This window comes from Biomphalaria glabrata, chromosome 16 (genome assembly GCF_947242115.1).
Source record: "Biomphalaria glabrata chromosome 16, xgBioGlab47.1, whole genome shotgun sequence".
NCBI classification, from domain to species: domain Eukaryota; kingdom Metazoa; phylum Mollusca; class Gastropoda; family Planorbidae; genus Biomphalaria; species Biomphalaria glabrata.
In genome coordinates, this window is record NC_074726.1 from 15,763,799 (window position 1) to 15,780,827 (window position 17,029).

At 34.7% G+C, this 17,029-nt stretch overlaps 1 protein-coding gene across 1 annotated transcript in view; it reads right to left on the reverse strand.

Annotated features, from left to right (window-relative positions):
- The window catches only part of LOC106063406 (low-density lipoprotein receptor-related protein 2-like), a 115,256-nt gene that overhangs the window by 82,496 nt on the left and 15,731 nt on the right, over positions 1-17,029 (reverse strand). The window contains exon 2 of the mRNA XM_013221758.2: positions 1,730-2,301. Within this exon, the coding sequence (XP_013077212.2) occupies positions 1,730-1,805 (76 nt within the window). The 5' untranslated portion in view covers positions 1,806-2,301. The remainder of the gene's footprint in view (positions 1-1,729; positions 2,302-17,029) is intronic.

Sequence of the window (17,029 nt, forward strand, 5' to 3'; positions counted from 1 at the left end):
ACCCTCGGTTCGGAAGCTAAGCGCTTTACGGAGCCTCTCCTGGTCTTTACATAATGTAATTATTTTGAAAATGCTTAATTTTTTTTTTTTTTTTTTTTTGATACCTCAGCTTTTTAGCTTTTGACTTCAGTTGTCGAGCTGTTTACATCCTAGGAATCCTTGGGCCTTTGCCTCTTTTCTTTGCCTCTTTTTTGGGCATTGCCTCTTTTTTGGGCTATTGGCCTCTTTATTGGGCTTTTTTTTTTTTTTATTTTTAATAACAAAAAGATGCATATTTTATTAGTAAGCGTACAAATTAAGTATTTACATTTTAAAGTACAATGATTGCAAAACATAGCAATGCATATAGTTACATTTAGGTTGTCCTAATATTTTAACGATTTAAATTGCTTTGTATATGGCGTTATTTATTTCCAATAGCATATAATGAATATTTTTGAAATTTAATTTTTATACTTGAATTCTCAAAAAAAATTTCATTTCAAAAAAAATTTTAATGAAAATGGAGTTTATAAGATTACTATTCGTTCTAAATTAGGTTTAACTTAAAATGCATACTAATTAGCTTTTTCTCTTTAAAAAACTGCTTGCATAATTAATTTTAAAAATTAGAAATTTCGCTTTCAGGAAAAAAAAAAGTAGCCGTTGCATCAGAACTTTGAATGGTCTAAAATATTGTGATGTCGGATTTTCAATATCTTTTCTAGTTTACGAGAACTAAACGGGACAGACGGACAGACATTTCGCACAAAACTAATAGCGTCTTTTCCCCTTTCGGGGGCCGCTAATAAAAACACAAATGAGAGAAGAAAAAAAAAGACGTCGCTTGGAAATCGTGTTTTTGTCTCTTTGTAAGTTAGAATTGTGCGATATCTCATTGTTTTCTTTCTGTGGCTGAATAAAATGGAGGACCTCAATGTGGAAGACCTTAATGTAGAAGACCTTAATGTAGAAGACCTTAATGTAGAAGACCTCAATGTGGAAGACCTTAATGTAGAAGACCTCAATGTAGAAGACCTCAGTGTTGAGGACCTCAAGTTATAAAGACGATTCTGTATAAATGACAATTTACAATTTAAATAAGCATCGATTGAGTAAAAAAATGAAGTGGGTCCCGAGTAGTCAGAACTGTCAAATGTTAGTTGTTCTAGGCCCAAGGTAAGTAATAGGAATATACCGTCCCCCCCTCACGTACAACATATGATTTATTTGTTTATCCTCCAATGAAACACACACTGTTTGGCGCTTGCATTCTTCAGTAGAGCGGCCCGCATTCTAACGCCCCCCAACATAATTATTTTGTATCATTCAACATAACGACAGCTCCCCTAACATAGAAACTTCACATTGTAACAAAAAACTTGACTTCTTATAACTAGTTGACAAAACAATGTCTTGTTTCAGCTTTTTTAAAGTTTTTAATAATTTGTTTTTGTAGTGTTAAAAGATCTCTATGTCCAGTCTAGATATATTATATATATATAGGTCTGTGGTATGTCGGCTTTATGAAAACGTATATCAAGTTGGCAGTACTGGATTCAGACTTGATAAGCCTTAAGGTTAGGGTTAGTTACTCAAGGTAGACACTAGATCTAAGTAAGAACAGGTTAGATGTTCCTATGGTTTCGTCTACCGCTACTGAGAGAATTAGTAATGAGTCAGCAAGGGTTTTTGCTGATATATTTTGCCCCTAACCAGCCCCCTTACTAAACTTATATCAGACACTTACCCTGTGACGATGTACTAGACATAAGCCCGGACGTGGCTAGTAGAAGACACCAACTAGAGACCAACCGCACATCCATTTTCTTTCGCTTTGAGTATGTTCAGCTACAGTAAGACCGGTCCACTTTAATACCAATAGTAAACACCTTATAGGAAATGTTTCATCTCTCTTTATGGTTATATCCAAGAAGAAAAAGTAATATTTCTCCCAATCACTTGTGTTTCACTTTGAAAGCTCTTAAAAGAGACCGAAGTTATGAATGTAAAGATCCAAGAACTTGTCACATAGCATCACCATTGTGAGAAATAGATACAACAAAATCCATTGCAATAATCCTATTGATTGATGTCGAAATCTTTCAGGTACAACATGAAGTCACTTCACTTTTATCACATAAGAAAATATCTCCAAGATCAATGTTTTAGTACTAGGGAAATGTCCCACCAGAAAGTTCAAATTACACCTAGAATCAACACTGTGTTTCTATGGTGTCTAGGACTTGGTTGGACAAGGCTTGTTTGTCTAACATTTGTGTCCTGGGACCTATGTCCAGGGACTTGTACATCGATCTTGACCTGCATGAAGAAACAAACACAATTATGAAACATGCCTACATAAATTATATGAAGCATAGGCCTACCTATATAGATGTCATACGTAGAATGTTTGCTTTGCATAAATGTCGACACGTCTTTTCTCATCAAGTGTGTGGGTGTTCTCAAGCTTATTAATTTTTGTTTGTTGGATTAAGTGTCCACGTTGAACCCCCTTCCCCCCACCCCATTTTGTCAAAGATTGAAACGAATACACACTATTGTACTTGAAGTCTAATATTTATTACTTTGAAAATGTACTAGTCTAAGCGTTACATTTGTATTCAATATTTTGAATGCATTCGCTTGAAACTTGCGATGTTTTTGAGTGAGGTACAAGGCTCTTAAAAACTGTCCAGCTCGTTGGTCTGGAAAGAGATTTATATTTGCAATTTGCTGGCCACTCGGCTTTAAAGGATATATTGTTGGGATAAGTAAAATTGATTTAAATTGTGTGCTGTCCACACCCAACCCTCGTAAACATAGTTAATAATAACAATGGAAATGTCTTCGATTCCAAAGATTAAGGATGAGTGCGTTAAACTGATCCTAAATCACTTATTTATCATTGCTTTTTCATAATCTTGGCCTTAATCTATAGTCCTCATAGTTCACAAAATGATGACGTTTTAACACAAAACCTTTGTAGGATGGGGCGGGACGAGTGAGTGCAAGGTTGTACTATTTGGGTAGGGCAGGTGGGGCGGGCTTCCACAAAATGTAGGGCCTCCATAATTTAGATTTTACAAATCCTAATTTCGATTTACTTTGGGCGCTAGATTATTTTTTAATGAATTGTGTTTGACTTTAATAATCACTACATTCTTTTTAGAAATAATTGTATTTGTTCGTACTACATTTTTTAAAGGCTTGTCGGGAAAGAAATGGTTTCTTTGATTCGGAAACTAATTAGGAGCCTCCTCTCCTTCCTTGCCCTCCAGATCTCAAAATCTGGCCCTGACTATAAGGGTTTAAACTGGTGACTATCAGGGTCCAAACTCGTGATTATCAGGGTTTAAACTTGAGACTATCAGGGTTTAAACTCGTGATTAGGCCTATAAGGGTTTAAACTCATGATTATAAGGGTTTAAACTCATGATTATAAGGGTTCAAAAGTTGGACTATCTGTATCAGGGTTTAAATTATCTTGACGACAATCCAAAATGCATACTATTAATATTAATCTTGTTGAAAACAAGTCACTGAACTGTGTAGAATAGAAAGTGTGTCCACTTCCTGTTGTGCTCGTGACAGTCTCCGTGGTACAAGCACCTGATGCTCTGGATAGCCCCTCGGATCTTCACTTTGTACCGTTATGTTTCGACTGGAGGTCAAGCCGGAGATTCCTGGGTCACTTTGAGTCAACGTTCCACGGCGCGCCTCTGAACCTCGGGCTGGTCCTACGTGTAAATAGGCGAAGTGAAGTGGTATTAGTGTACAACCAAGTTTTCAGTTGGAGTTGGAACTACTTTGTGTTTTGACTGAACCAATACATTTGTTCATCTTCTCAGAAACTCACATGCTAACAAGGTCTTAATGGTTTTTGTTTTGTATTGCTTTAGTTCAAGAATATCACTTTAAAATTTTTTTTATACTATATAGATTTTCTACTGTGAAACCTGATAAAGCAGGAGATCGGAGCCAAAAGTATTTGAAACAGTTTAGCATTGTTTCATTAGAATAGGACATTTTAGATCCTATACCTCGATCCTCGCAAGTGTGCTACCGGTTTTGTTTTCTTCGAAACGGGTCATTGTGAAGATCTTTTATTCAACTCATAACAGGTATATGTATGCCTCCAATTCAGATCTAAGTAAAGTCCTGCAGTTATAGTCTTGGTGGGAATGTGTGGTTTGGGTAACTCTAATAAAGCCTCGATTCTAATGCCGAACTACATCAATAATTTGAAATGTTACATTGTTTTTGTTAGGCAGCACCTACACTTTCTCCCCCCCTCCCCCCACTCCATTTGTCTACAAAGTAGATTGGACCAAAACACATTGAGAATGCATGAACAATGCAATACATAAATGAATTAATATTTCTACTAGATAGATTAACAATAAGCTGTTGTTTACGTTGTTCAATAGGAAACAAAAAAATGTGAAATCATTGTTCACCCCCCCCCCCCCACCTCCAAAGGAACATTACCAACCATTTTTAAATCATCATGTAGAAGGGTTGTTTCAATCTAAATATGACTTTAGAGGAAAATAAAATTTAATAAAAGTGGTTTATTACAAAATGGAAAGAATACGAAATGTGTCAGCTCAGAATGTGACGAAATATATAGGTCACAGTTGGGTCTGCGTAGCCCGGAAAGAATTGCACTCTTTAGTATTTACAAAAAAAAAAACGTTAAATGGCAAAGCCAAATACAAATGTATTGAAACAACAATTAATTGTTTTACTATATGTTTTATATTACAAACACCTAAGATTATTTTCGTACGTAATAAAATATATCTTCTACAACTAGGATCAAATAGCAAATAAATGTCACAATATATACAAACAACGTCAAATCACAGCTTTCATGACAAATGCAAATGTTATAAACCACAATTCAACGTTATGCCATATAGTTGTGTTGTGTCTCTCATAACCATTACTTTGGGTTTGTAAACAAATACAACTCATCCACAACGTGTGTGTTCATTCAAATAAAATACTTCAGTGTCCAAACATGTTAACATACAGATAATCTAGTCCACAAATATGTGTACATACAGATAATCTAGTCCACAAATATGTGTACATACAGATAATCTAGTCCACAAATATGTGTACATACAGATAATCTAGTCCACAAATATGTGTACATACAGATCATCTAGTCCACAAATATGTGTACATACAGATAATCTAGTCCACAAATGTGTACATACAGATAATCTAGTCCACAAATATGTGTACATAGAGACAATCTAGTCCACAAATATGTATACATACAGATAATCTAGTCCACAAATATGTGTACATACAGATAATCTTGTCCACAAACATGTGTACATACAGATAATCTAGTCTACAAACAAATGTTCCACAAACAAATGTTCCACAAACAAATGTTCTTATGCCATATCAAATGTCCTATGTTACATTCTGTTAGAAGGATGCTACAAGTGGGATGATGAAAGAGCGTAGAACTTAGTGGCCTGGCAGGTTTGAGCAATGCATCAATTCAGTTGTCAGTTGAGGTGTGACATTTTGAGATTGCGGTTCCAGTTTAAATTGTGTGTGTGTTTTCAAGTTTGTTTTTATTAACAAACTCCAGAGAGAACATTTTTCCCAATGATGTAAAGTAAATCTCATTGTTTTAAGAATATAAAATTCGCTTATCTCGATTGTTAGAGATTGTTAAAAACTAAAGACACCTTGTTAAAAAAAATGGAAAAAAAAATTTGCGAAATGTTAAATAGGCCTATATTAGAAAGGAAAAAATACTTGATAGAGCTGACGTTTACATGGAGACTTGATCCGGGCTCGTTCATCAAGAGAAGTAAATTTAGTTTTCAGGCGCATCCTGCTTTGTACTGAACAGAAAAACAACAGGATCAATCTGGTCAATGTCTCAGGTAGGAGACGAAAAAAAAACACTCTATTTCATCTTCCCTTTTGTTACCACGATAAGTGCGTACTAACTGTACTTTTAGATCTAGTTGATATTGTTATATTTGTTCATTTATTTTTACAATTTTATGATAAGACGACATACGTTTGACATGTTTGAAACTTAAGATTATCATATGGCATTATGAAGTGATGTATAACTTAATGTATATGGTATAATGAAGTGATGTATATCTTAATGTATATGGCATAATGAAGTGATGTATAACTTAACGTATAGGGCATAATGAAGTGATGTAGAACTTAATGTTTATGGCATAATGAAGTGATGTAGAACTTAATGTATATTGCATAATGAAGTGATGTATAACTTAATGTATATGGCATGATGAAGTGATGTAGAACTTAATGTATAAGAAAAAATGAAGTGATGTATAACTTAATGTATAAGGCATAATGAAGTGATGTAGAACTTAATGTATATGGCATAATGAAGTGATGTATAACTTAATAATGTATATGGTAAATGAAGTGATGTAGAACTTAATATATATTGCATAATGAAGTGATGTATAACTTAATGTATATGGCATGATGAAGTGATGTAGAACTTAATGTATAAGGCATAATGAAGTGATGTAGAACTTAATGTATATGGCATAATGAAGTGATGTAGAACTTAATGTATAAGGCATAATGAAGTGATGTATAACTTAATAATGTATATGGCATAATGAAGTTATGTAGAACTTAATATATATTGCATAATGAAGTGATGTAGAACTTAATGTATATGGCATGATGAAGTGATGTAGAACTTAATGTATATGGTATAATGAAGTGATGTAGAACCTAATGTATAAGGCATAATGAAGTGATGTAGAACTTAATGTATATGGCATAATGAAGTGATGTAGAACTTAATGTATATGGCATAATGAAGTGATGTAGAACTTAATGTATATGGCATAATGAAGTGATATAGAACTTAATGTATATGGCATAATGAAGTGATGTAGAACTTAATGTATATGGCATAATGAAGTGATGTATAACTTAATGTATAAGGCCTAATGAATGTGGAGACAGTCATTACTCCACAAATCGAACACTTTTCTCATGGTGTTACTACTTAACGACTAAAACACTAAACAAAAGTCGACTTGGTCCAACGGTTCCTGTTTAAAGCACTAACGTAGAGCCCCACAATGTCAGACCAACCTCTAGACCTACACACTTTTCATGAGAACTGGGTTCAGCCTGTCGACTTTCAAGAATAATGGGATTTTAACCACATAATTAATTTAACCACACATACAAAAAAAGTTTTTTTTCTTGCATATCTTAAAATCTCCCTTAACTTTTCAAGTGTGTGTGTGTGAGAGTAAGAAAATTTGAATTCGTGTGTAAATTGTATTTCAAAACTGTCAGTTGAAAACAGCAACAAAAAAAATCGCTGTACTGCTGCATACATTCTGTCTATAAATAAATGTATATATATATATATATAACAACGGATGCGTCCAGAAGAATTATGGTGTTGATTGCTCCTTCATAAATCGGGGCAGACTGCTGTGATTGGCCTAATCTGGAGCAGAAATACTTAGGATAAAGTTCACGCATGAGAATGAATTTGTTTTACGAATAGCATATAGAGCAGCTTTATCGATGTCTTAGTGTCTCTCCTCCTGTCTGAGACAGCTTAGCCACTTTGGGTACGAGTGAATTAAAGCGGGACATATCTGGACGATCTCTTGATCTGTATGCGGGCTAGGAGGTATTAAACCCAGTTTCTTGCCAAAGCAATACGGGAGGATTAGTCCTTCCAGATCCATTTCCAATCGGAATTCCTCTTCATCACGACCCTCGATACGTCAAAAGTAAATGGGCAATAGCTGAAGAAGCCGTGACCACGCCAAAGCGATGTGATTAAATTGATAATTGTCCGGCGAACAAGGGAGTTGGTGAATGGCCAAGCTCTTTTTCCTGGCCTCTGGAAGTCCTTCTCTTCTGTGAGGTGTTTAAAGCTGCTGACATAGTTAGATCTAATTGAACAGTTTAAAGCTACTTACATATTTAGATTTAATTGAAAAGTTTAAAGCTGGTTGCAAATTTAGATCTATTCGAAAAAAAAAGGTTCACTTTCAGAAGATAAAAAACTTCTGCAAATTGCAAAATATCCTGAAATCGGATTTTCAATATCTTTTCTACTCTTTGAGATCTAAACGTGACAGACGGCCTGAAAGACCAGACAAAATTAATGTCACCAGGATGACGCACGATATTACCCGGATGTTTTGAAATACAGTATACTAACTGAAGAAAACAGAGACTTAACTGGATAATAATAAAATACAATTGACTTATTGCTATAATTTCTTTTCGTCCAATTAGTCGTTTTTTTCAAATTGTATTAATGTGTTTGTCACCGTAAAACACAGGTCTTAACTTCAAAGAATGGCTATCTACCAGCTTCTATCTAGATTCTAGAACGATCTTAATAAGTTCACAAGAGTTTGATGTCTCAAGTGTTTTACAATGTATTTCTCATGTGGCGGGAATATCAAAAAGCTAAACTCCTTCTCCCCCGTACCGTCTAAGAAACAATTCATCAGGTGAAATTTAGCAGATATTGAACTTCTACAGCTGTCACAGCAGGAAAGTGCTACAAGGAAGGTCAATACAAGCGTTACAAAGACACCCCTTAAGAGTTCTTTCAATGAGTGTTATAATAACATTCAAGACTTGGAAACGCTAGCTCTCGATCGCTCCTCATGGCGTGAATCCATGAACCAAGATACGAGCCAAGAAGATCGGCTGGCATGAAAAAGGTACATAAAAATGCTAAGAAAAGAAGCATGCCCATCTTCAGCAGACCCAACAAACCCATGTCCAGCCTCAGCAGACCCAACTAACCCATGCCCAACCTCAGCAGACCCAACTAACCCATGCCCAGCCTCAGCAGACCCAACTAACCCATGCTATATTTTGGCCTTTTTGTTTTAAAGCGAGGATTGGCCCCGTGACCAACTTCGACTTCATAGGAAATGAGAAATATGCTCATCTTCAACTGGGAAGGAGGAGCAATGTATTCCCAGAACGATACCGGTACACGCTAAACTGAATGATACATATTGGTTTACATTTTAATTTCCTTTTTAGTAGGACGAGTATAAAATGACTGAGTAAATAGAAAGTCGGCATATTTGAATTCGTGTAGATTTTTTTACCTGACAATACGTAGGCCTTACATGTCTGTTAAAAAGGGGGGGGGGGGTGAGGATGAGCTGTAAAGCGCTTGGTTTATGAACACCTTCTAAGAATCACGAGTGATTTTGGACTTCTGGATTTTTGAGACGCCTAGTTAGCTAAGTCCGCCCAAATGTAATGCGTATCTAATAAACGCTTGGGAAGTAAAGCCAGTTGGTCGTTGTGCTGGCCCTATGACACTCTCGTTAACCTTTGGCCATAGAAACACGATTATTACATCATCTGTCCCCATAGATCGAGAGGTCTAAAAGGGCTGCCTTTACTATGGATGAATGTATTTCGGTCTGTGTATATTTGTCTGATATTTTGTAACAATGACGCATTATTATTATAAAATGTAAATAAAGATGACTGTAAAATGTTTACACAGGAAATACTCATTAATCTTCTTACTCGAAGACAAGCTTTATTATTATAGTAGTCTAACCTCGTCACGTGTCTTCAGGTCTGTTAAATAATAAGTGGCCATCTCTTGGTAGTTTTCAAGACTGATCAACGGTTTATTGGGATATTATTTAGCCAGCACAATGGCCAATCGTCATTACTATACCCGAGACCAGGTTCTCATTAGCCCCTAAATGAATTCAAAGACTTCAGATATAAAATTCGAATGACAATTCCTTCCACCTTCTTCAGGACTCGAACCCTTGACATTTCCATTTTCTTTTGCGCATTTTTTTGTTAGTTGTAAGTTCTAAGTGATCTTTTGGTTAATTATTTGCTTGTCGCAATGCTTGTTCAAATGTGAGGACAGGTATATTAAATGGAACAGTCTTAGAACATAAGTTTATTGTCATGAATATTCCACAAAATACTTTAACATGTCATTAGCTTGAATGTCCCTTCCAATAGTCCCATCTGTCTCTCTGTCTATCTATCTTTATCTATCTATCTAACTATCTATCTACCTATTTATCTGTCTCTATATTTTTCGTCTGGCCTACATTCTGATTGTCTACCTCTAATTAGGGCCTATCTGTTTGGTTTTTCTATCGTTTCGCTAGTTCTTGCTTAACAAAACTTCTCACAACTCCCTAGATCTAGAGCTCTTTAGATTAAATGACAATAACACTGTAGGTAAAACCTAATGTTTATATCTGTTCAGGATGTTGCTATATCTGGAAAAAAAACTGATCATGTTACACTTTACGTATCTAGATCTTAGTGTCTGATCTAAGAATATCTCGACTTTGTTGTTGTTGTGTTTGTACAGGGGCAGCTCTTTGGACCAGACACAGAATATGTCAAAGAGGATTTACTTGGTATAAAGTTATACGTCATAAGGGCATGCCACAACCCAACAAAACGTTGCAGATAATTAAACAGCATAATTACAGCAGTAACAAAAGACTAATTCACATAATAGTGAACAAATAGATGCTATCTTACTAGATTTTTCTAAGGCTTTTGACAAAGTTCACCACCATAGTTTGCTTAAAAAATTAAAATATTTTGGCATTAATGGTCCACTGCATCAGTGGATTAAAGATTTTTGATAGGGAGAGAACAAACTGTAATAATAAATGGCTCTAAATCAACACCGATAACAGTAAACTCAGGTGTACCTCAAGGAACAGTCTTGGGTCCACTACTATTTTTAATTTACTTAAATGATTAACCAAATTGCATTACTTCAGGAACAAAAGACAGATTATTTGCAGACGATTGCATAATATATAGAACAATAAAAACAACACAAGACACAGATATTTTACAAAGAGAATTAGATGAATTACAGAAATGGGAATCAAATTGGAGCATGTCTTTCCACCCAGAAAAATGTCAGCTATTAAGAGTAACTAAAAAATAAAACAAATTAATTCCACTTATCTTATTCATGGCAAACCAGTAACACAGACTAAAAGCGCAAAATACCTAGGTTTTATAATAAATGAAAAACTGTCATGGAATCCACATATTGATGAAACTATTAAAAAATCAAACAAAGCATTAGGATTTATTAAAAGAAATTTCTATAAATCAAATAAGAACATAAAACTAAAATGTTATTTAACCTTGGTTAGGCCAATAATAGAATATGCATCCTCCGTTTGGGACCCCTCAACTCAAGAAAACATTAAGAAACTGGAACAGACACAAAATAGAGCAGTGAGATTCATAACAAACGAATATTCACATTTGACTAGAGTAACACCTTTAGTAAAATCACTAAATTTAGAAAGCCTTCAGGACAGAAGACTCAAAAGTAAAGAAGAAATCATACATATGCCAGGACAAATTTGTACAAATACTCCTTCTTCCCTAGTGCTATTAGAGCATGGAATGGGTTGCCTGAGCTAGCCATGAAAACCAGTGACTTGGCAGAGTTTAAGTCATTGGTTAATATGCATGACTAAATGCATGACGTTTAGGACGTAATCGTCTTCTTTTTTGAAGTAACGTCTGTATTAGATAAGATAAGATAAGATAGGGCATAAACAGGTTATTTTGGCTGTTAGTTATTTCTGTGAGGTGAAAATAATGCTTTACTTTTCATTTCAGACATTTCGCGATAAACAGTATTAGTACACAGCGATAACATCATTTGCATGAATGTTACATTGTCTAAGAGCAGTCATAAGTCTTACAAGTCAATTTGTCTTCTTTCTCATTCACGTTTTTTAACTCATACATCATTATTATCATTTTTGCTTTCGATTCCTCATGGAACTTTGGTAAAAAACACAACGCCACTCTCCACGGTGTCTTGCTGTTTTTTTTTAATGTCTTCCCAGCTCTTTCCTGTGTTTTAACTCATACATGAATGTTAAATTGTCTTACAGATATCATTACTTAAGAATGTATTCTACGTTATTCTAAATCAGTCATGATCCATACAAGTATTCAAGTAGTCATACCTCATACAAGTTGGCCCCTATGTTTCATTGTCTTATAGAAGTGGGATACATGCTGACTTGAGAAATGTTTTTTTTTTTATTAAAACCAAAGAGAATTTTAAAACAATGCTTTTTTTTGTGTGTGAAGAAGAAATAAATAAAACAAAAATCTTCAAAACTTTTTTTTATCATTTAGGTTTAAATGATTAGAATAAAGAAAAGTAGACAGAATATTATATTAATGTGAATAGATCAATGTGCGATTGTCGGAAACCTTTTTCAAGCTTAACATTTAAAAAAAAACATTGAGTACATACAGAGTACATACAGAGTACAATCATGAACAAGGTTACAAAGACAGTTTGTGTGGAAACGCAAACTCAAAATAGGCCCCTGAAGTGGTCCGCTCAGGCAGATAAAAAGGCAGGTTTCAATATTTTCAGAAAGAATATCCGAAACTAGAAACTACAAACTATCAACACATACAGCCATATCTACATCGATACAAAGGAAGAGAAATGCTATTGTATTGTTAGTTCAATAAACGATTTGATACCACTGGATACGGAGATTTATTAATGTTATTATTATTATTAATATTCATATGTATTCGATAAGCTGATAGCTATGAAGATATAGTTAAATCCTAAGTGTCATTTACAAAGACCGCATCACGAATACAGATTTTAGAAACAGGATTAATACAGCAATTGGACCACACGTAAATTCAAACTCTATGACCAATTCACAAGGTCCTCAGGGCTCACAAAGACCTTTCTTCAGGGAACAGTACCAGGAAGAAGATGAGAAGACTGAGAAAGCGATAATATGAGAACATCAAAGAATGGACGGGCCTGTCAGTAGATGAAATTCTATCAAAAGCAATGGACAAGGAGGAATGGAAAAAGAGGGTAGAGAGATCTTATGTGGTGCCCCAATGGTCCAACAGACTAAGGGATAGGTGAATGTGAAGTTAAATATGAACCTAGCCTAACTGATTTTATTGAAAGATTATTTTAATTGATCTAATTGTTTTGTAAAGGGCCGATCTCGCATACAAAGCCTCAAAATATATAACTCTTCCCAAAAAAGAAATACTTTTCCCTTTAGTTTATCACTGTAAATGTATTCATGTCTATAATATGAAACGCTGCTTATTAATTGTTGTTTTAAATTAAATTCCATTTGTATGTATACTAAATAGATTTTTTTTCTCTTTAAAAATAAAAATAAACTTTTTATTATGGACTCAGATTACTTAACTTAGTAATACAATTACAATTAGTACTATTATTTATTTTCACAAAAAAAAAAAAAAAAAACAATTTGCATAGATGTGTTAAAAACATAATAGATAGTAATTTCCCTTACTAAAGTCTCCCGCGTTTGTTACTCTAGTGAATAGTTGTCAAAATGGTGTATTTTTATGAAAAAAACTGCTTACATATTTTATTTAAAAAAATAATGTTTTCGCTTTCAGAATAGAAACACGTATCCTTTGCATCAGAACTTTGAATGGTCTAAGACTCTATGATATCATGATGTCGGATTTTCAATATCTTTTCTAGTTTACGAGATCTAAACGGGAGGGACGGACGGACGGACAGACCATTCAAAACTACTAGCGTCTTTTCCCCTTCCAGGGCCGCTAAACAAATATTTTTTATTAGAAACGATGAACAAAGATTTACATTTATTTTACTTAAAATAATTTGATAAAAAAAAACTTTTTGAGAACTATTGCTCTACTGTAAAGTAGAAGCTACCCATAAACATCTGAGAAGGCTAGAGAATGTAGCTAAACAAATAACAGCTCCGTCAAATGCTTAGTCGCATATATATGTGTAGATCTATCTCTAGATCTATCTCTATCTATATATGTCTCAAAGACGATGTAAACAGGATGCATTTGTGCCTAACATTCAATGGATTAGTAAACAATGAAAAAAATGGAATGACATGCTGTTTGAAAAATACAAAAGGCAGTTCACTAGAGTGAATAAATTATTTCTCAGCAATTGGTAAAATAAGATATATAATTTGATCCAATCATAGTCAACATTACGTCTAAAAGACATAGCTATTGGCTGGATTAACTACTTTGTTGTGATGCCTCAATGACCTTATCATTGGCTGGATTGACCAATCATCTCTGATGCCCTAACGACCATAGACTGGACTGACAACGCAGTACAAAGACTTATAAGGGATTTGTAATTTTCATGTGCATGACACACATTTTTTTTATACTGCATGTAAATATGTTTGTTAAGAAAAGGGTCAAAGGTCAGAACTCTAGATTCAAGTTCAAGGGGTCATTTATTTAGAGTTGAGGACATTCACCGGTGAATACAAGGAACCTTTATTATAATGAAATAAACATTGGAACTTTCAACACACAATGTGTCTCAATCAGATATAGATATTTTTTAAATAGGTTGAGCGGTTAAGTGCGTTGCTTCCAAACCGGAGGTCCTGGGTTCGAATTCTGGTGAAGACTGGGATTTTTAATTACGGGATCTCTGAGTCCACCTAGCTCTAATGGCTAACTAACATAAGTTGGAGAAAAGTAACGGCTGTTGGTCGTTGTGCTGATCACATGACACCCTCGTTAAACGTGGGCCACAGAAACAGGTGACCTTACATCATCTGCCTATAGACCGCAAGGTCTCAAAGAGGAACTTTATTATATACTAGGCGACCGGCGGCATATTATACGCTATTTTGCAGGGCCGGTCTTAGGTGACGGGTGAATACAAAGTAGATTACTTGTTTTCTTTCCATGACTTCTTGGTCACAATGGCTAAGTGGGGTAACTCTTGTTCGTCCGACTTGCAGAAATACAAGAGTGATCTTTCCATTACTTAGTGTTCAAACTCTTGAACCATGAAGATAATTATATATATAGATAAAATCCTTAGCCCTACCTAACACATCACTGCTTATCATACTAACGTCCTCACGTTAAAAAAAAAAAAACAACGAAAATTTAACCTGTTATTAGTTACCATGTATCTAAACAACTAAGCACCACCGAAATGGCAGCAGTTAAATTCTACGAAAACTTATTTCTATTGTTTTCGCAATTGCTTATACCAAACGTTTTTATACAAATGTTTAATAGTTCAAAATTGTTCTTCCACTTTAAACACTTATCAACACTATATGGTGCGTAGCTTTCTTTCTATCCAGTTTTTTAATGTTTATATTCTCTTTTTGTTTTCCCTTACGGTTTGGACACAATAAAACCAAGTAATATCTACAGAATAACTGTAGGAAGACGCGTGTGTATAGATAAATTTAGAGTATGAAATTTGTAGCATTTAAAACATTCAATATATATAAAAACAAATTCAGTGAATATGAGGGACTGTTAAATGGATTATAATACGGTTCGTGTTTTTCACAGCCAGAGGCTACATCTATAGACAATATGGCCACCTTCAGTCGTGAAGCGACTATGGATCTTCACATAGAAATGAGATGAAGCCTGAGCATTAGCTATGGTCGGAACGATGTCTCCCATACAGTAGTTTACCCCTCTTCACGCAGCTCATGTGTCCAAAGCAACGCAGAAAAAAACTGCTTGCATATTTAATTTAAAAGTTAAACCGTTCGATTAAAAAAAATTCAATATCTTTTCTAGTTTCTGTGACTAAACGGGACAGACGGACAGACAGTCCACACAAAACTAATAGCGCCTTTTCCCCTTTCGTGGGCCGTTCATATAGGTAGTAAAGTATTTTAATTAGAGTGATAACTACAATGACAATGTAGCACATTTAGGGGGCCTTGAAAAAAAATTGACTAGTTCCGCCCCTTCCCTTTTTTGTCATGAGGTCGCACCCTTCCCCATGAGAGGATCTCAAGACCCCCTAGCACCACTGATTGAGAAACGCTGAAGTAACTGAATAAATCTAAATTAATAATAATAATAATAATATTTAATGTCCGTAAGGAAATTTGTCTTACAATTTGTGCATTACACCAAACAAAACATTGTAACTATAAAAAAACAAAATGTACATTCATACCAGACTCGCTCGTAATTTACATGTGAAAAGTTTATTATAGAACAATATAATCATTACATTAAGACTAAAGCATTCGTTTCATTATTTACAAAGCTTAAATCAACTCACTGTGTCAGTCTCTCTGTGTGTCAAAAGTTTGTACACATTATTTCTCTGACACCCAATCTCAGATCAAGCTATTATTACAATTATTTCTTTTACCTGACAACACAAGAATCAATGAAATAAAAACAACCAATAATTTAATAAACTATTGGTAATAAATTATTTTGGTTGGTATCTCAAACAAGGGAAAGAAATAGTACTTGACTGAAGTGGTAGTATAAGCTTAATTAGTCCCCTTTATATTAGCTTGTCGACTGAGTGAACACAAACTTGAAATAGAAACAATAGATAACTAGACAATCTTCCATGTTCGTAGACTTTTCGCTAGCAGATTGGTTACCGCATTAGATTGAGAATCCTGAGGAGTCTTAAGCTCACAAGTTCGAATTCAGGTCGTTCCCTTTTTTTTGTAAATACATTTCAATAGCGATCACCCAGCTATCCCATTCTTTCTACCCTTTGCAACTGGTCCAGACAAGTGATAAGATCATAGCGTATTGATAAATCTATAAGCATGAAATTGCGCTTAACAAAGACAATTGGTAAAAAAAGTATTTCTAATCGCACAGATTTTTTATTGCTAGTCTAGATCTATTACAAACTTAATTACATGACTGATCCAAACTGATTGATACACTGTCACTTACTACTAAGTTAATATAAGCTTGTTTTGTTTTTTTTAAAAGTATTTTTGCATTTTGCTTGTTTTTTGTGGAACTTTTCTAGCTCCTCATATCTCTGGACGTGCGGTTTGCGCGCTGGACTGTCGTTCGGATTTATCGACGGTCGAGGGTTCAAACCCTGCCCGCTCCCATCCCCCGTCGTCCTGCGGGAGGTTTGTTGGACTAGGAAGTAAACTATCTTCAACTTTGAAGAAACATCCGAAACATG